Raw genomic sequence first — 21,952 nt, 5'->3', positions numbered from 1 at the left:
CGTGTTTTTCGCTTACAAATTTATCAAAATTGTTTTTTTAAAAAAAAATTTATTTTTAACATCATCACATCAAAACAATCCAAAAACATAAAAAAAAAATTTGAAGCAAAACAAAATTCAAAATTTTAGTTTTTTTTTATTGCTCAAGTTTTTTTTTAGTTTTCAAATTTGTTCTTTTTATGTTTGGTTGAATTGGAATTGGACCTTATGGTTTGCCTCTATTCGCTTCACTTTGGATTTTCTTAGTGTCGGAAAAAAAATTTGTGCTCGATTGATGCTCTATTTGGGAAAAACAAAATCAATTTCATTGATTGGAAACAATAAAATTTTTAAGGGTGAATTTGAAACTTGTCAATTCAAGGACTGATTTGAACAAAAAAAAAGAATAATTGGGAAATTTTGCTAGTGCATTGGAGAGGCCGTCATATTTAAGTAGCGCAGGCATCAAAATTTGACGTCCAATTCCTTTCGTCCTTGGTGTTATCTAACTCACCTTGTTATGGTCAAGCTCTACATGCAACATGTGTCAACAGGGCCTTCTGGTTTTTCTTTGGTGAATCATTATTCTTCTCTTTCTTTCTCTCTCTTCACCTTAATTTTTATACCTAACACTCTTTAAAAGATCAATCTAGGTTGTTAACCTTTTTTGGTGTCGAATTTGATCCTTATTTTTTATTGTTATTTTTATCAACTAATTTCATTGTTTGTTGGAAATTAAACTTCATAAAATATTTTTTATATGCATTCTATAGGGGAATCCTAGTTTAATGACATGGATCGCAAGTTTTTCAGGTTGACTCGAGTTTGGTCTAGTCTTTTTTATTAATCTTTTTTTAAATAATTGTTTTTTATTTTATATTCCAACTATTGGTTGGTTAAGAATCGAGCTTCCTATTTCTTTTACTTGCCTTTTATAAGGTAATATCGGTCTAATGACCTGGGTCGTGAGTTTGGAAGGTTCTTCGATGTTGACTTGAGTCATTGTTTTGCCCCTTTAATGTTTTTTTAATCATATTCTTCAATGTTGGGTTGATTTAAAATTGAGATTTATCATTTTTTATTATCTTTTTATAGGGTTATCCAATTGGTGAGTTAACTCGAGTTATCTTATTTTTTTGTTTTCTTAGATAGTTTTTTTCTTTGCAATTTTGTCTTTCAATAATAGGTTGATTGATAATTAAGCTTCATATTTTATTTTATTTTTCTTCTATGGGGTTATCTTGTTTTGATGACTCGTGTCGTGTGTTTGGAAGGTTTGCCCGGGTTGAATTGAGCTGTTTTTTTATTTAAATTGATTTTTTGTTCATTTTCATCATTCAGTATTTGATTGATTGATAATTAAGCTTTATAATTCCTTTCTATTTGATTTTCATTAGGTTATCTCATTCTTATGATCTATTTCACAGTTTCATCTGGTTTACTTAGGTTGACTCAAACCAATTTTTTCATCTTTTTTTTAGATTTTTTTTCTCATTTTGTTCTTCAACATTAGGTTGTATGAGAATTAATCTTCATGATTTTTTTTATTTTTTTTCTATAGGTTTATCGCAGTCGCATAACCTGAGTCACAAATTCTGTAAGTTAATCAAGGTTGATCCGGGTCAATCCAGTTTGTTGTTGTCTCAAAAATTTTTTAAAAAAAATAGATATTGTCCATTATGTTATTGCAGTATTTAAAAAGGTTTCATCTAATATACATTAGAATTCATAATTAAAAAAATTACTTGAAAACACATTTACAAAACTTTTTTTATATTTAGGAAAAAAAATAATCTTGCCCATAGCAGACTGCAGAACACAGATGTAGTCCTCGTCGTTACCATGCATGTTACCATTAAGCTTGAGCAATAGTGGTGTTTCCATCACGACAAGAATTTGACAAGGGTTATTTTGGGAGCCCATGGAGTAACCCAATAACTCAAGACTCTATTCTAAATAAGTTAAACATATCATTTAGCCTATTGAGATGCTGAGATGCTAGTAGATATCGGCCACATGAGGTCGACATATTATCTATTTCATCAGAACTCTTGAATGTTACGACTAGATAAAAGGAAAGCAGAATTTGTTGATAAAGAACTCTTCAATGAGTAGAGTCAAAATGAGTTTAGAGGGGTGTGAACTCCTTGTTATAGTAAATTTTAGAGATCAGCCTCTCATTTTTCCCCTACAAATATATCAGTAATCAAGTTTTAAAATTGATTTAAATGTATATGTGGAATCTTAACAAGAAAAATAGGGAGTTCTTAATGAAAATGTGTATGTTCTTTTCATAGTTATCCAAACACGGGTATATAAATTCCACACACCAAACTTACTTCAGATTGAAGCAACTTTGCAAGCTTTTTTTTTTCTCATTTTTTTGGACCATCTAGTTCAAGATAGTTGTATTATTGTCACAGGTCATGACCATAGTCCGTGAAAAGGATTGACATACATCTAGCAGGTGGAATAGCCCTTTTTAAGCTCCATTTGACTGCAAAATCTTACACTTTTGTTTATTTTAAGAAACTAGACAAATGGAATTGCATGTTAAAAATAATTTGTTTTTAGTTTTGTTCATCAAGTACCAATGACATTACCTAAACTACGGACGCCAGAATAATTTTTTTCCGTTGGTTTTATTACATGATACTTTTAGATAAGGATAGATAGACCCGACTAAAGTTAATGGTTGAAATTCTGTAAATAGTAGATCAATGTCGATCACAGTCTACAATAATGAGTTCTATATCTGAAGTCTTTAATCCATAAAAATCTAATCTAAGACTTAGATATGCACCGAATTCAAAGGTTTTGTTGTTACTCAATTTTGGACCCCACGTGCTGAAGACAGTGTATACCTCTTTTGAACAGAGTGTAGGAGTTTAGCTCATATTCACCAAAAGATTGACAAAGGCACATAAAGAAATATTTTGAAACCTTGTTTGAGTTGTTTTCTGCTCTTTTTATCCTTCCCCTTTACTACCAAAATCATCAGGTTTTCTTAGTTTGATCAGGAGTCTTCATAATGCTAAATTCGTTATTTTTTATCTGGTCTTTAAGGTTGAATAAATCCCTCAGAATTTGCACTAAAAAAATAGTTCTGCTGCTGTCGCAATTTTTTTTGGTTCCAACTTAGGCTCTGATTCTGACTCAGTTTCGTACGATATCTGACCATCCTAGGTATATCCTGTCACTCATTACATATTGAAAAATTGACATACACCTTTATTAGGTCCTAGGGATCATTGTTTTTAGAGCAGATTCTCATTTAGATTTGGATGCTCAGTATTGTCAGATCAAGAACCTTTTTGACCAACTAGATTACTACCAGTTTCTGTTCTGTAAAAAGATTTTATCTCACTTCGACTCCTTCATCAAAGTTGTAGTCCTAGACGCGTAGATGAATTTGAGCTTTTGAATCACTTGATTTCAATATTAGAGGCTCAAGATGTTCCCATTTGAATATCTAACGTGAAGGCAGAGAATTCTGCCGCGAGAAGGATATTGACCCGAGTCTGCACTAAAGAAACTCTATTTTTGGCCTAGTTTTTGTGATTTTCGTTCTTAGTTCATACTCTCAGTCATATCAGGATTCTCGACATTCGTCAGTTTTTGAGTTAGACCCGGAGATTCCTTTTGACCAACTAGATTACTGCCAGTTTCTGTTCTGTAAAAAGATTTTATCTCACTTCGACTTCTTCATTAAAGTTTTAGTCCTAGATGTGTAGATGAATTTGGGCTTTTGAATCACTTGATTTCGATATCAGAAGCTCAAGATATTCCCATTTGAATATCTAACGTGAGGACAGAAAATTCTACCGCAGGAAGGATATAGCCCAAGTTCGCGGGGCTGATTCGAAGGATTTTTTTTGGACCAAGGACTGAATCAAAAATTGTTAAAATGAGGGATTGAATTGAAGAAGGATATTGAAAGCTGGAGAGGGGGCTGGATCATCATAAATGACAGGATTTTTTCCACACCGAATAAGGAAAATGAGACTTTGCAGCTGCACCCTCCATCTGATTTCTTTCCTTTTTTTTCGCTGCAAATTCCTGTTGTTTTTCCTTTATCATCATGCCTGAATTTTGGAGCTGCAACCACGTTTTTTCTTGCCTCATTTGAAAGGGAGCAGCTGGCCCTATGGAAGGAAAGAAAATAGCCACACCCTCCTCTAAAACTGGAAAGAAATCAGACGTAAAGCACCAGCACAAAATCAGAATATTGCAGCTTCCTTTTGCGTTTTTTTTACTGCAAATCAGTAGGGATTTACGTCCTAGAATTAATACATTAAATCTTTCCTAAATAGAGATATTCTAGACTATATATAAACCCCTCTAATGACCTAGCAAGGGGCGGCAAAAAGAGAGCAGAAAAATAGCAAAAAAAGGGAGCAGAAAAAAAGAGAGAACGGGAGAGAGGATAGGAAAAGAAAGACAAGAAAAATGCAAGAGAGAGGCAGTAGAAAAAAAAAGCAGAAAAACAGAGAGAGTTTCTTTCTTGCATTCTTGAGTTACTGTGAGGAAAGAGGAGGAAAAAAGACAAGACGGAGAGGGAGCTTTGCTGCTAAGCCTTGACAGCAACGTTCATTTGGTTTATATTTAGCTGCTGCAGTAAAGCATTTCAGTAAGACCGGCATTGCTTTGAAAAAGGAGAGGCGTGAGTCGGGTTTTGCTCTAAACTTTGTCAGCAACGTTCGTTTGGTTTTGATTTCAGCTGCTGCAATAAGACATTTCAGTGAGACCTGCAGGTACTTGTTTTTTATGTTTAAAAATTGTTTTGTCTTCTGGTTTTGCACCTTCGTTTTCTATCTTAGCTACAAATTTGCATGCTTGCCCACTGTCCCTCCCGTGTCTTTGAGTTAAGATTTTTTATATATGTTAGAGCTGCGTTTGTTTTGCTCTCTTATTGAGAGGAATTTTAAACTTTAAGGGTCTTTATTATTCCTTCATTTCTTTGTCCGAGTGCTCTCTGTTAGAATGTTGCATAGGAATAGTTGGCTTTTAGGCGCAGTTTGGGTTTTTAACACAGACAGAAAAAGAAGTCAGGGGTTTTGCTATAGGATTGGGTTCAAAGGGTTGTTTTTTTACGTGATATGGACTCTTTTGTTTTTTTTTTTTTCTGTCGAAAATAATAGGTCATGCTATGTTTAGGCTCTGAGTGATTTGATGGATCAAATTCTATTTGATGAGTTTTGGCTTTAGAGCGCTTTTCTTTTTTTATTTTTCTCCTGCTTTATTTTAACTGAAATGTTTAAGGCTTATGATTTTTTTTGAAATATATGTGATGACTTGTTGTCTTTATTTGTGATTACCGTGATGCTTATGTTTCGATCAAATAAAAAATATTTTCTTGCGTGTTGCATACGGCCAATACCCTAACATGTTTTGAACGCTCTTTTTTTTATATACAAAAACATTGGAAGTTTCGAAAATGTGTTTTCGCATGGATTTCTTAAACACCAAAAATTGTTTTTCTTGCATTTCTGGATTTTACAACATGTTTGTAAAACTCCAAAGGGTATTGGCCAATATTCCAAAAAATATAAAAATCTTATTTTGGGGGGAATTCATCTATTATTCACCGCTAATGTTTGGATAAAGAAATCCTTAAAGGACGAATATCCAAAATATTATTGGGAGTAATAAATCCGCACACATCCTTCAAAGAAGCCTTGATTATAATCGAGGACATTTCAAATTTTTTTTCCACGATTTACGAGCTGTGAGAGTTAAAACACTAAGACAAAAAAATAGGTTTTTAAAGCACCCTAGATTTCTAAATTTTTGCCCCTTCTCCTTGCGATTTACGAGTCGCAAACCCTTGAAAAACTAAGGGGAAAATGAGCTTTTAAAGCACATGGAACTTCCTTGGGTTTCTATCCTAATAAATTTAGTTTGAATCAAAACCTAGAAAACTGATGGGATTAGAAAACATCAACACCATAACAATTATAAGACAAACCAAATACTAAGCAGCTTACCTTAGGTATGGCGTACTAGGGGTGCTAATACCTTCCCTTTACGCAACCAGTCCCTTGCCTTAGAATCTCTGAAAGACCAGTCAGGTTTCCTAGTGACCATAATACTAGGTGGCGACTCCTTTACACAAAAAGACCCCGAAATCAATCGATGGTCGCCGCGACGCCGTGCTCCGCCGCGAGGGTGCGACAGGTTTATTTATAAACTTTTGGATCATGAAACTAATGTAATAGTTAAATGTATGATGACTCCTAGTATTGAATGAAAAACATAAAAATGTTAGTAGTTATAGGTTCAAGTGAACTTAGAAGGAGTCAAAAAAAGAAAAACACTTGGATACATTTTTTTTTTCTACTTGTACTCTTGTCTTCTTAGTGGAATGAGATAGAATAACACTCCCATGATATTAATTATAGAAGATGATCCAAAGGCTTTTGGTAAAGCAATGCCTTATAGATATGTAGCTTTTATAAAAGAAATTATAAATGATGAAATAGGATTAATGTAATACAAAACTTGGATACTAGTCAAATTGCCATCGGGTTTAAATTTATATGGTCTAAGTAGGTATTTAGAAGAAAATATAATACTAAAGGTCCTTCCAAACTTTCAATACAAAATTAGTTACCAAAGATTTTACTCAAAAACAATGTGTTAATTATTTCATCACTTGAGCTCCTATGGCAATAATAACATCCATAACAAATCTTGTTTTCCTTAGCATTAATTTATAAATTGTACATTCATTACTTGAATGTTAAAATAGCACTCTTAAATGAAGATTTAAATAAACAAGTATATATGGAGAAACTTAAGGTTTTAATACTTTGAAGAAATAAAAATAAAAGTTGCAAGTTAATAAAATCTTTATTTGGATTCGAGTAACCTCCAGAATAATAACTTCAAAAGTTTGACAAAGGAATGTTATCACATGTTTTTCATCATAATCGAGAAAATAAGTGCATTTATTTTAAGTTCACAAAGGACTTTGATGTGATTATTTATCTACATGTAAATGTTGTGTTAATTTTTAGTGTTTTTCATAACTTCTTTTTCACCCTATTTTTTTTAAAAGAACAAATTTCTTAAAAAACCAAAAATCTAAAAACATATTAAAAAATATATATTTTCTTGAAAATTCTACAATTTCATAAAATATTTTTTATTTTTGTGATTTTTTAAAGATTTTTAACATTTTCACATAATTGTTTTATTTTGAGGTAGGCAGCAACCAAGCATAAAAAAAGCAAAGGTGAAAAAAAAATAGAGAAGAAAAAAAAATGAGAAAGAAAAGGAGAGAATAAAAAAACAAAAATAAAAGAGAAAAATAAATAAGGTATAAAAAACTCTTAACCAAACACCCATAGTCACAAAACCACCTCATTATCCCTAAAACTTCAAAACAAAAACAAAAAAAAGACAACGACACCATTTTTTTTCAACCGTAACCACCAACAACCTCCTTTTTTTCTTTGTTTATCAATTCTTTCTATCTTTATATATATATATATATATATATATATATATATATATATATATATATATATATATATATAGAGAGAGAGAGAGAGAGAGAGAGAGAGAGAGAGTTTTGAGTTAAAAAAGAGGGTATTTTGAGCCATGAGTTAATTGAGGAGAAAGAAGAAAAAGGAAAGGAAAAAAAAGAGAAAGGAGTGAAAAACTCAAAAAAAAAAAAGAAAACAATATTTTTTATGGTTAGAAATAGGGTTATTTTGAAATAGAAAGTTGGAGAGGGGGGGAAAGGAACAAAAAAAAAAACAAATCAAAACCAAATACAAAGAAAACAAATTGAACAAACCAAAGAAAAACCACCAGAAAACCACACCACCGCCGACACATCATCGTCTCTATCACCACAGTAGCTCCTCCATTGTCTAGAACCAACCCCAAAGTGAACCAAATCAAATCCTTATTCCTTATCTGTATTTTTTCTTTTTATAATAGGTTTTGCATGTAATATTTCTAATCACAATGGAAAATAATGTTCATTACACAATTCGTGTATAGTTATTATTTATCCATGCATTTTTATTGACCCCACAAGCCCATTAGCTTCATTTTATAAAACTGCATCCTAGCTTTTTTATACATGCATATGCATGTAAAAATTTATTTTTGGTAGTAAGTTACTATTCACTTATGCATTATTCTATTTATTTTATTTTTATTTGATTATGTTAGCATTAGTAGCTTTTTTAAAATTGTACTTTTGACTTTTATGTATTTATGCGTGTGTAAATATTTATTTGTAAAAAAGAACAAAAACAACGTCGACGAGTTTTGTCATGTTAGCATCATGGTTTTGATTAATCTTGGGTTCTAATAGTTAGGTCAATATATCTTCTAGTTTTTAGGGACTAGCATGGACTTAGCTCTTGTTTGGGAACGTGATGCAAATTGCGTTTCATGAAATTTTAAAAAAATTTATATTTTCAGATCGTTTTGATGTGCTGATGTCAAAAATAATTTTTTTAAAAAAAAATTATTTTGATGCATTTTTAAATGAAAAGCACTTTGAAAAGCAACCGTCGCTATCACACTTCTAAACACACACTTAACACCTTTTTTAAAAAAAAAACTTAAAATGAATTCGATAATAAGTTGATGCGTTGTCATCAAGTTAATAGCATGTTCTGAAAACTTGAATTTTTAATGGTTATGTCGATGTGTCTCCTAGTTTTAGGAATCAATGTAGGTCTAGTGTGAGTTTTTAAAATAAGAAACGACGTCAATAATAAGTTCATGACTCTCCTCTCAGTAGGGACTAGTGTTGGACAAGTAAGGTATTCTTTTAAATTTTTTGTTAAAAAAAATAAATACCAATGATAAAAATATCAATAAATATATATAAATTAAAGAAAAATCATTGAGTTACAAGACTCTTGATTCAGGGTCTGACGCTAACTAGACAGAGATATCCACCAATAATAAATGATATACGAATAAGCTTAGAAAATAATTTAGAGAGTTAATAGCATGTGTAAAATAAATTTAGAAGAAAATATATATTAAAGGTAACCTTTTCTTGGAGAGGATGCGATGAGAGTGATTTTTATCTTCCTTTAAGCATAACCAACCACTTACTCAAATCTTTAGATCTAGTGAATATTTGACAATTCTTAGTCTCCTTAACAACATATTTTTGAAACTATCTGAATTAAACTCAATTAAGAAGTTTTAATGAAATCTCATGTTTAGAACCCTCTTGAGTGTTAATATTTGAATTCCAAATGGAATTTAATCTCTAAAATTACTATAAAAAATAATCAAATGTCAACCCCTCTTATTTACAATTCCAAAAAACAAAAATCTAATATTAAAACTAACCTTTTTAAAATACTCATCTAACCCTATTTTTTTTACATCTTGGAAAATATAAGATGTAGGTAATAAGAATAATATAAAAAAAAATGAATTAAACTTTATCTCTTGCATGTGAATTCAATTTATTTATTAATTGAATTCAAATTATACATTATAATTAAATTTAATTATATTAAAGAATTGTTTCTAAACAACCTATAAAGAACTAGGTAAAGACTTCGCTTTCAATATTATTTTTAATTTTTAATGGTTTTATATTCATTTCAGTGCACAAATATATGGAGTTTTGTAATTATTTGTTTGTGCAATTGGCAGGATGACAAATGCTTAATTTAAAAGATACCTTCAATTGCACTGGATCACGTTCAAACCCAAAAGACCCAATTAAAATTGACTTGATCACTCAAATAAATGAAGATGGGCTTCTCGGCTTGAAATTTTGCCACCTTGCCTTATTGGATTCCTAATAGTTGAAACAAAAAATAAGATGTAATGAATTAATTTCTCGAATTAATTCTAAATTCACATCATAAACTTGACTTCAAAATAAATCATAAATAATTTTTGGAAAATAATTGGATAAATAATATTTTGTGAGAATTGAGCCTACAAATAGAACAAGCAATGTAATTTTTTCTAGGTGATTTTTATCTTTATTTTTAAATATAATCCATTCATTTAAACATTTGAAAATCCTTAGTCTCCTTCAAATATCAAGAATGACTTTTTTTTAATTATTTTTTTATTCAAAGATATCTTATGTCCCGATACTTTGAAGAGAATATTTGAAACAAAAAAATCTTGCTTGATTTCTCAAGATGAAAGATCTAAATAAATTATATAGTGTCAAAGTTAAGAAATCTAATAATAATTTTGTATTTAATCAATCACATTATATTAAGAAAAAAAACTTAATAAACTTAAATATCTCATAATCTATTTGATTCTAGTGTAGAATTATTTTATATTTGTGATAAAAATACACAACTAGAATATACTAGTGTGGTTGAAAGTCTTATGCATGTTAAGTATTGAATAAGATTTAATTATGTGCAAACTATTCATTTATGCAAGCCTAAAATGGATCATTGGAAAGTTATTTCAAGAATATTTAGTTATCTTTAAAAAATGATTGAGTTAGACTTGTTTTATTCTGATTTTTCAACTATTTTAGAAGAATATTTTGAGAAAATATTTAATAAGTTTAAGCATCTCAATATAAAAGAGGCTAACAATACATTTGATTTAAGTGTGAAATTATCTTATAATTATGATAAAATAGCACATAGTTAGAATATATTAATGCATTTGAAAGTATAAATGGATTGAATATAACTTTTTTCTATGCAAACTATCAATTTATATGTATAATACAGATCGTTAGAAAGCTATTTCAAGAATCTTTGGTTATCTTAAAAGGATAATTGATTTAGACTTGTTTTATTTTGATTTTTTAATTATTTTAGAAGGGAATAATGAGAAAATACTTAATAAGTTTAAACATCTTAATATAAAAAGAGACTGACAATCTATTTAATTCTAGTTTGATATTATCTTATAATTGTGATAAAATAGCACACAATCTATTTTATTTTATGCAAACTATCAAATACATTAAAAATAACTGGAAAAATAAAAAACAAAAGAGTGAAAGGAAAAATAAAAAAAAAATAAGTCTATATTTTAGTTTTTTTTTTTAAACAAATTTTAAAGGTGGCTTTTACCTGATGTAGTATTTAAAATGTAATCTTTCGAAAAGTGAAAGGAAAAATGCCACCACACCCATACTTGAAGGTTTAAAGTAATTTTCCCTTAAAAAGTTTTGCTAATAATTATCACTGCTTAGTATAATTATCATTATTTACTAATCAAATAACAATCATAAATTTAATATTACTATAACCATTATCATATTAACATCAAATCAACTATTCTCATACTGTCACAACCACAACTTCCATGCCACCCCTTTGATGCCATCGTTTCTTAATTATTAGTTTTTACAATTTAACTAATAATATATTTCTTAAATTAAATAAAGTTTATATACAAAATTTTCCTTAAATAAAAAAGGGTATCAAACACCCCCTTTGTTGTTTCTTTGTATTCTTCTCTCCTTCCTTTCTCTCTGATTTCTTAATTCCAATATACTATAACTCTATAAACTGTTTTCTTCACAGTTTTGCTACTTTTATCCACTGCATGGTCATTCCAAATCATTAAAAAGCATAAGAACTTGCATTCAATCATTAATTCTACTCTTGGAATTGTGGGCTGCATCATAAACTACTGGTCTAGTTACTCTTATTGATAGAGGTCCATCTATCGACATGCAGCCTAACATTATCGGAGAACCTTGAAGTAGTGATCAAGAGCAGGTTAAGATTAGGCGTACCAAGCAATGCAAATAATAATTAGTATTGAGGAAACTTCAAAAGACCTAGAATGTCAAAGTACAAACTGCTAGGAAACACACGAGTCCAGCATATGAACTCCAAGAATTTATTTCAATTTTCAGAGATTTCTTTCATACAATCAGAACCGGTCAGAATTCACTAGCTAAGGAGATGTATCAAATGGTGTACAGTATACCAATGGGCGTTCATATTTTCTAAACATCTGCTGAAGCTTGTAAAACCAACAAAAATCTCAAAGAAAACCATAATGCCTTGAACTGATTTCACTATTCAGTGAGTGGAATTCATCACAAAGAGCTTTTAATTGCTGCAACTTCAAGGAAAAAAGAAAAAAAGGTACCAATACTTCAGAGTTCAAGTCGCTGTCATGAGCCAATTTATAACATCTCAAAATTCTAAATCAGTCACATCCCCTCAGTATCTGGAAGCAGAAATACAAGGAAGCTCGTCAAAAAGTAAATAAAGGAGGTGAGTTTGGGCAGTGAGTTGAACTTGGGCCATCACGGCAGTGGTAAATATCTTTATCGTAACTCAGATTCTAAAGCTGGTTATTCCACATGCCATAACAAGAGAGGTATTATAATAACACTGAAATGTGTAATACAACATAAATGGGTTGTCAAGGAGGATTGCCATGCAAAGGGAGAAATACAATAGTACAATACACATCCTAGTTTGTCATGTAAACCAATGTCTGCAAAAAATGAGAGTGCCTATGGAAGGAAAAAGACATGTCAATTGCATACAAGCTGAGCAGATCATTGAAGTATTAGAACTTGAAAACTTGTAGATTATCTTTTGTTTACAAGAGATTAGTTATAATGGTTATCAAGTGCAACAAAAAGGAAAAGCTAAAGAGAAATGCAGGCTGTCTCCCATGATGCCTAAGAGTCCAAACACTGGGTCATCCGAAAGTCCCTAACATAAGCATCAAATGATGTAGCAGAAGAAGACTAAAAGAGCCCAAATCAGGGGACAAATTCCATCCAATCAAATATGATTTAGATCCCTGTTTTTCCTTCAGCAATTACATTAAAGGGGATTTTTTCAAGACATAATTTCATAAGATTTCAAGAAGAAAAAGAATCACCTTTGTCATCGTGGGATGATTCATGTTCCTTTATCTCTGGAACATGGTTTCCAATAAACTGCTGAATAGTTCTCCAGTAGTGATCACCACCAGCAAGCCAAGTGTCCATATGCATGCCATTAGGAAACTCCACAAAGATGCATTCCCTATTATGAGAAGCTACTTTAGCGTAGAGCATTTGCATATGTGATGGAGGAACCATTTCATCTTGCAATCCAGAAAGAAAAAGAATTGGCTGATTAATCTGCAATTAAGAAGGTCAATCCATGATGAACAGATAGAGGAAATCAAAATGGTAGAAAAGCATCAATGAACTGTAATTTCCATTTCCAGAAAATTAATTTTGAAAATAGCTAGTTCAACTTCAACAAGCTATGTTGTATAGGCAAATCACACAAGATTGGCACATGCACTTTAATTCTTTCACAAACCAAAGAGAAGCAAGGGGCGCATTCAGCCTAAACTCCAAATATACATTCTCGAATAATAGAAGATATAGAAACATGCTATGGGTATCAACAAGAGATTGACATGGTATTCCAATCATTTTAAAATGCACAAGTGCTTTGTATTCATAAATAATCAACAATTGAAAGCATGAGATTCCACCAACATTTGATCTCACCTGGCCAACAATGTCAATGGTACTCCATGGAGAACGTACAAGAAAATTAAGAATTTTAGGCCCTTTTGAACCTGTGCCTCCAATAAACCACTTTAGGAAGGGCAGTAGAACTCCTGCCATGTCTAGAATGGATGTAAAAGTGTTCTCCAAGATCAATGCAGCAACCTGAAATGACAAAGCCAATAAAAGATGATGACCAAAAAAATAATATTACCTAATAGTTTGAAGAACTCCAACAGAGAAAGTGAATAAATTCCGTTCAATCAAAAGTAACCAAGATGAGTGGTAAGTGTGTATGGTTTCTTTAATGTTAATGAAATGAATAGTGTAGATGGAAAAGGAAGACAGTAAATTAACATATTAAGATTATCATATTTCAAACTAGAAGAAATGCAAGGTGAAAGCAAAATACAAAAGAGAAGAATAAACAGCTGTCCTAGCCATTACTCATAATCTGCATCTTAACCAGCAGCTTGACTGTAAATTGAAGAGACATCAACGATATTTCCAAAAAACAAATTGAACATTCTAGTTAAGGTGATATGTCTACCAAAACAAGAGTATATGATAAATCAAAACCAACAAAGTCTCTTCCCGTTATCTGGTGAAAATTTTTCTAGAAACCACAATGGGTACTAGGAACCACAATTTTGGTTCCTTCCTTTCTTTGTTAAGGCTCAGACAATGAAATATATGTCAAAACTTGTATATTAGAATATCTTTAACGCATGTCATTGCATGTATATGCTAAAACTTCCTTGCACGGGCTTTAACTTGAACAAGCTACTAGTCAATTTTAGACATGGCTATAGCCCAATTCTAATGAGGAAGCTCAGAAGACTTCCTAGCCATACAATGAGACATGCTTTTCATGTTTTGTATTTTTCCTATTTATACAGAAACACATTGAATCTAAAACAAAAACTCATGACAAGCGACATAATAGTTTTTGCTGAATTTTCCTTCTCTCTTCCATTCTCTTGATTTTATATGGTATCAAAGCTTTTGCTCAATAGCATGCATGACTTCCTTGGATGATCTCTCTTGCCTTTCACTCAAGCCTCCTTGAACTATGACAAGGGACATAATATAGTGATGAATTGACAGCAATTTGTAAACCACACACTCTCACATATTTTAACTTGTATATGTTCAAAGATCTAGATTAAAGTTCAAGGGCTTAGTAACCACTCTAACAGCTCGATTCAAAATTGTTACTTTCTTAAAATTGCATAGTTTACTCTTGACCTATGAATTCTTACACATTGATGACTTTTCTATGCTCTCCATTGGATCCATTCCTGTTGATGACATGACTACCCCTTACACCAGCATTGTTAGACAGTCCACTTCTGTTGATAGAGGTAACAACTTTAACCTCGGTTCCTTGTGTGGTTGAAATGGTCTTTTCAACAAAGAGGCATGGTAGAAATTAGTGAGGTCGCCAAAATAGAAAGAAAAAAAATTGTTGGGGAATGAATTAAGTTGGAATCAACCATGGCATGCCATCCATACCTAGTGCCAAATATACAATAACTATTATCATATTGCCCTATCATGTTCTTTCCGCTTTTCAAGTATTGGTTCTCTCCTAAGAGGAAACTCTTCGGAATCTTCAATTTTAGGCCTATACCTTCGACCAACACTGCTTTAACTAGTCACTCTTCAAATCATGATCAATCATGACATCTTGATACCCGGGCAACAAATCATGTCATGTCTCACTCATGTGGAACCCTACCACTTGCTTCAAACAACTTGCAGTAAGTGAAACCCTTCACTTGGCTTCGAACAACTTGTAGTAAGTGAAAGTAAGAAACTTAATATCTTGCACCTTGGCTATACTTCAATTCACATACCTCAACATTCCCAAAAATTTCCTATTTTACACATTCTTGATCCCGACAATTTGTTTTAGATAATGATGTTTTTTTTTTTAATTTCATAGTCACTTTATCTTGTCCAGATCGAGTTTTCATAGTCATCCTCTTGTCCAGCGCAATTAAAGATGGTTTATATTAGCTTTAGTACTAACCCTTTCTCTAGTTCTCAAGAGTTCTCTATCGCAAGAACTACCCACAGGTTTGGTATCAACGTCTTGGTCATCCATACTCTCGCATCTTGCATTAATAAGGCTCCTCAGATTTCTTCCTAAGCCAATTATCATTTTAATTGAATCACTTGTCTCTTACGCAAATTCTTCAGCGTCAATCTCCTTTTTCAAAACTTTTCAAACTACAACTTGACTGCATTTTTAAAGGTTTTTGGTTGTTTACGCTTCTTGTTTATAAATTCATACAATAAAACATAAACTTGATTTTTGCTCTATCCCATCTATCTTCCTTGGTTATAGTTTGGATCACATTAAATATTGTTGCATGGATATTTCTACTCTCCGTGTCTAAGGCATCCATCATTGTATGTTCCATGTATCTTCCTTTCCTTATGCCAAGTCCATTTCACTAGTTTCCTCTTTGTCATCACAGTCCTTGCCTTTTTGTCCTCTTGTTGTTAGTTCTCAATGGATTAGCATTCTCGTGCATATCATATTACCTCATTTTTCTATCTCGTCCTCTATGTCACCTCTTTCCACTTCATCTCCTAGTTATGGGACTCCTCGTGCTACTCCATTTTCGATCCCTTTTTCAATCTCACCTTCTAGTTATCATTCTCCAACTTCAACAGTCTCGTGTTATCTTGTACCATCCATCTACCTCTAGACTCTATCCATTATTGTTGGTCCCAACATTGTCACAGACAACAACTCCCCCAGTTCATCTTCTCCTATTAATCTCCCACTAAATAATACTTTATTTGTACTTTCCTTGTTACCCTTCGTTAACGTCAGCCCAAACACTTTCTTGTCTCGCATCTTTCCTTGACCAACGTTGTTTCACCCTTTTTTATCCAAACCTACTTGTTACACAGCAGCCAAATAATATCGAGAGCGAGATTCAGCAACGACTGCAAAAATTGATGCATTGGTCCACGCAATCACACCTAGTCTTCGATTCCTTTTGATCCCTCTAATAATGTTACTGGTTGCAAGTGAGCGTACAAGATTAAACAGAAAGTTGATGGATCCATTGAATTCTATAAAGCTTGTCTGGTAGCCAAAGGATATTATCAATAGGAAGGCAGTAACTTTGATGAGAACTTCAATCTTGTTGTCAAGCCAGCCACAATTTAGACAATTTTGGCTATTGATATTTCCCAAGGTTAGTATATTCATCATTTGGATGTTCATAATGCCTTAATGGTTTTACTGACACTAATGTTTACATGCAGCAGCCTTCATGTTTTGTTAATCCTCACCTTCCTTCTCATGTATGCAAACTTCACAAATCTCTCTATGGACTTGAACAACCACCATGTGCATGATTCCATCAGGTACACCAAGTCTTGTGGAGTCTTGGCTTTCATAAGTGTCAAACTAACACATCACTTTTTATATACCGATTCTCAACTATTTGCATCTATATTATGGTTTATGTTGATGATATTCTTGTCACAAGTAATGATCTTTTTTATGTAACTTAGTTGCTTGTTCATCTCACTGTAGAATTCTCTATTCAAGATTTGGACCATATGAGTTACTTTCTCGGTATTGAGGTACAATATACTTCTCATTGGCTATCCTTCTCCTAGTCTCGCTATGCCTTAGACATTGCGCACAAGGCTAGCATGACCCAATGTTAGTTAGTTTCCACACCGATTGTTGTTGGTTCTTGTCTTTCTACCACCTCTAACAATGGTTTTGCTTGCTCTGACCCTACTTTATATTGTCAGGTGATTAGAGCTCTTCAGTATCTTACTTTTACATGGCCACATATTTCTTTTGCTACTAAAAAGGTTTGTTAGTTCATGCCCAATCTGAGGACCATTAGTTTGCGGTTAAACATATGTTATGTTCATGGTACGTCTCATTTTGACTTATCTTTTACCACCTCTTATGATCAACTACATGGCTTTAGTAACTTTGTTTGAGCTGGTAATGTTAATTATCAAAAGTCTACGAGTGCTTATGCTATTTATCTCGTCATAACCTTCTCTCTTGGAAGTCTAGTAAGCAAAAAAAGGTTGCTCAATCTTCTATGAAGGTTGAATATAAGGCTATTTCTAATGTTATTGTTGAGTTACGATGGCTCTCCTTTTTTTTTGTCTAAACTTGGTTGTTTGTCCCCTTTTCCTCCTATCTTAGAGTGTGACAATCATGGAGCAACTTATCTCATAGCTAATCCGGTTTTTCATTCACGCATGAAACGTGTTGAAATTGATTTTCAATTTGTTTGTGATATGGTTGCGAAAAAGGAATTACAAGTTCAGTTTATTGACATTGGTGATTAGATAGCGAATGTTCTCACCAAAGCATTAAGCTCTACCCATTGTCTTTTTTCAATCTAAGTTGGTTGTGGGCGATAAGAGCCAATACTAATAAGGAGGCCCAATAGACCTCCTAACCATACAAGAAGATATATTTTTACTTTTTTGTACTTGCCTAATTCTATTTGAGCCATTGTATTGTAGAAACACGTTAAATCTAATACAAAAACTCATGACAAAGGACAATATTTTCTGTTGAATTCTCCTTTTCTCTCTCGTTTTTTTCCACTCCCTTCATTTTATAAGGGCTAACAATACTTAGTTACCTCAACTTCTCAAAAATATATCCAAACCTCCAATTATGCAGTTATAACATGGAGGATGGATACTATTGGTGTTATCTCTAATCCCTTTTTTTAAATATACACAATTGTACAACATGTAAAACAAAAAAGTTTGCGTGTACTTGATTCCCTTCCCTTTATTGCCAGTAATTATAGATACACATGGCATGTATGACAAATATGTCTATTCGATATTTCTTGGCTATCAATCTCGATTAATTGCTTAATTTCTCCCCTTATTGACAGGATAGTAAGAAGTTGAGTAAAAAGTTGAAGTAAAGGGTTGAGTATCAAAAGTGCTTTAGAATGAGCAAACCTACGAGGTTGGTTTTATGTGAATAAAAGAATATCCATTTAAGAACCATATGCATGGCAATGCCAATTTAAAACCTACAATGAGGCTCCAACTATACCACTTTGTACTCTACCCATATAAAAGTACAGCTACTAGTAATTGAGGATCACAGATTTTGCGCTTACTAAAATAAATCTAAAAAGGAAAGACCCCACTAGTATTGTTCAGTACAACTCCTAGCTATTCTCTTTTGAGGCTCATTGATTCATTATAAGTCACATTAAAGGCTCCACAATTAACTTCACAAATTCTAATGGTTTCAAATAACAAACACCCTTCTTTCTCCTTCACTCACACAAACACACAGAGCATCCACCGCAAGATGACTAACAAAAGACTATACCATCAAAATTTGTGTAAACTTAAAAGCACAATGCAAGTGACCTGGAAGACTCATCAACAAAATACAAGAAGTTGCATGACAGGTGTAGAAAAAACATGTTTAATTATGAAAAAACCATAAACAAGATTTTGAACTCCAGAAATACAATGCATATAGTACTAACAGAACTATCTAGAGCAGTACCTTATCGGGGTTGTTTTTGGTGAGCAGAGCCCCAACTGCACCCCCAAGTGACCGCCCAAACACGACTATTCTAGATGTGTCAATGTCAGTCCTCTGTGAAAGATGATCCAGAGCAGCCTGCCCAAAGAAAAAACATGCAAACTAAGGACATGGCTATAGGCTACACGATAAGCATTGGGAGATAAAGTGAAAGAGTTGAGAACCACACCTGAGCATCTTTTGCAATTCCATGCTGCGAAGGATATCCATCACTTGCTCCATAACTGTTTAGATAAAGGAAATGATGAAGCATTTGTTTCCACTCAGAAAAGCAGCAAGAATACAGCAATTACCATTGAGATATAAACAAAATGAAATATGGAATGACGCAAAAACTCAAGCACTTGATCAGGAAATGCATACCCTCGATATGAAAGCATGAACACGTTGCACTGCAACCTCTGAATCATTATGCGGACCATTTCAAGACGATGAGCAATGTCTGAAGGTTAATAGTTAAGGCCTATAGTCTATAGTTTCAGCCAGCCAATAAGCAAAATAAAAAAAACTGAAGGAACCCAGTACAAGAGACAACAACAAACATAATGCAGGGCTTATAATGATAAGGATACTTCCAGCATTCTCTTGGAAAAACAGGACAGTTGGACCTGCAAAACCATCAACACTAACATCTGAGTTTTGGAAACTCAAAATTAAATTATCAACAGATCTACATCAAACTTACACTCGACCTATTTCCAGTTTATATAAAGAATTAATTAATCCTTTCACTAATTGAGCTCTAACAGATTCAAGGTCAACAAAAAGGTCAAAATTAAATTCGAATTTCATTTCCCTTTATGTAAACCCTAGCTGAGTTAAACGAAAAGAATAACGGAGTCGTGACCTCTGCATTCAGGGAGGAGCTTAATGAACCAAGCGTGAAGGCGGACGCCATCGGAGGATCGGAGCCAAACGTCCTCGTAAAGGAGACGGAGTCGAGCAGGAGTGATCGAGTAGGATTTAGTGAGACCGGGTAAGACCGGGACGTAGACGAGCTTCTCTTGAAAGGCTACAAGCAAAGCCATCCCTGCTACTACTATGCCTCCGACTCCGTACAGAAACGCGCTCACGTACGACACCATTGTCCACTATTGCTCTTGTCGTTTTGATTTGACAGTCTCTTTTTCTGTGTGGAGGAGTGAGGGAGATGCGTGCTGCTTAGTTTTATGATTTGATTTGAAATTAAAAATAAATAAATAAATAAAATTGTTGGGGTCGAGTCGGCGAGTCGAATCAATCAATCCATCTCTTTTGGTATTTGGGGAAGAAAGATATGAATTGGACAGTCTGGGTGTGGGGTCCTCCGTAATGGAGAGAACCCAACTGTTTCAACTTTCATCCTTTCATCTCAGCTCACACATGTTTTTTTTTGTTTTAATTAAACTTCTATACTAGCTTCATGGCCGTTAATTATAACAGTTTATTTATTTTTGTATTTTAAAAATATTTTTCAAAATATTTTAAAAATATTTTTTTTTCTTGTTTTAAATTATTTTTTTATATTATTTTGATATTAAAAATAAATTAAAAAATATTATTTAATATATTTTAAAATAAAAATCACTTTAAAAAATAACTATTACAACAGAATCTTAATATAAAGCACTCTCTTACTAAAAATAAAATAAATAAATAAATATAAAGAATTGTTATTTATGGGTGTGAGAATTATATTATAAATCATTTTAAATAGCATAGTAACAAAAGGAACACTTACGAGTTAAGAGTGTACTTTTTTTTTTCTTTGAAGTGATGAATTTATGAAATAAGATATCTATTTGTATTATTGTTTTTCAATATATGTTTTGTTGGGTATAGTTGGAAGGAGTTTATTTTTATAATTGAGTAGTAACAATTTAAGTTAATAATAATAATAATAATAATAATAATAATTTATTAGATTTTATTAGATAATGTTTAATTAAGATCTATAGAAATGGATATTTAAAATGTGTGCCTAAATTCTTTGTAATCAGGATTCACTGTAGCTTTCATAATACTATGCAGCTCTCATAATTTTTACCCCCTCCGCAATATTAGTTTTTCCATGTGGCAGCGCTTAAAACCTTATAAAAAGATAGAGGGGGCTATTTGGAACTGCCGAAAGCCTTTTTTTTATTTTGAAAAAAAAATTGTTTAAAATAAATTTTATATTTTTATTTAGTTTTAATATGTTGATGTCAAAATAATTTTTAAAAAATAAAAAAATATTATTTTAATATATTTTCAAGTAAAAAACACTTTAAAAAATAAATATTACTATATTTTTAAATACATCTAAAGTTAAAACAAAAGTTTATTCTTATGTTTTGTTATGTTATTATAACATGATAGCTATCTATCATAATATAATAATTATCAAGCATTTTCATTTCATGTATTTTTAATGTTGATGCTTTAATTTTTTGTTCTATTCTCAAAGATACGCTACTAATTACATAAACTTATTATATAGGATGCTTGATTAATTTTATCTTCTAATTTAACACATGTAAGAATTTTAATATTTAAAAAATACGAGGGATTTTTGGCGAATTCATGGTGTGTGTATCAACATAATTACTATCACATTGTTATTACATAATTCTATTCACATACTATAATAAATTCTCAAACAACTTAAAGGGACTTTGAAAAGGAATAAATCCCTTGAAGTTATTTTTTATTCAGATTTTATTAAGAAAAAATATCTAAAGGATTTTATTTTTTTACACTTGTAGGAATATATAACTTAACTGAAACTTATAACATGTCTTCTCCTTTGATTTTGATTGATAATTTGGTTTGTGCTTCACAACGGGTTAATATTAAATTTTTTTTCATATGTCAAAAAAATATTAAGAATATAAAAAATATTTTAAACTTTTTGGGTCTGGCGATCATGCTCGCCAGACCTAAAAGACTTGGGTCTGGTACTTAGA

General features: G+C 31.9%; 1 protein-coding gene across 4 annotated transcripts; it reads right to left on the bottom strand.

The window, feature by feature from the left end:
- Nucleotides 1-11,773: 11,773 nt before the first annotated feature.
- Nucleotides 11,774-20,363, bottom strand: LOC7490522 (alpha/beta hydrolase domain-containing protein WAV2). 4 transcript variants are annotated; one of them, XM_024590710.2, is made up of 8 exons: nucleotides 19,876-20,363; nucleotides 19,601-19,636; nucleotides 19,392-19,470; nucleotides 19,198-19,252; nucleotides 18,990-19,106; nucleotides 13,442-13,606; nucleotides 12,817-13,060; nucleotides 11,774-12,147 (listed from the first exon to the last, which is right to left on the bottom strand). In XM_024590710.2, the coding sequence occupies exons 1-8, from the start codon at nucleotides 20,111-20,113 to the stop codon at nucleotides 12,131-12,133; spliced, it is 951 nt and encodes a 316-aa protein (XP_024446478.1). In that variant the 5' UTR covers nucleotides 20,114-20,363; the 3' UTR covers nucleotides 11,774-12,130. The 4 variants fall into 4 exon arrangements, with proteins under 4 accessions (XP_024446478.1, XP_024446476.1, XP_024446477.1 ...); XM_024590708.2 differs by having other exon boundaries at nucleotides 11,774-12,039; nucleotides 19,876-20,352; XM_024590709.2 differs by having other exon boundaries at nucleotides 11,774-12,033; nucleotides 19,876-20,352.
- Between the last annotated feature and the right edge of the window lie 1,589 nt (nucleotides 20,364-21,952).

The sequence above is a fragment of the Populus trichocarpa genome, chromosome 18, assembly GCF_000002775.5.
Source record: "Populus trichocarpa isolate Nisqually-1 chromosome 18, P.trichocarpa_v4.1, whole genome shotgun sequence".
Lineage (NCBI taxonomy): Eukaryota > Viridiplantae > Streptophyta > Magnoliopsida > Malpighiales > Salicaceae > Populus > Populus trichocarpa.
The sequence above is the reverse complement of the archived record's forward strand: the minus strand, read 5'-3'. Positions and strand labels throughout refer to the sequence as shown.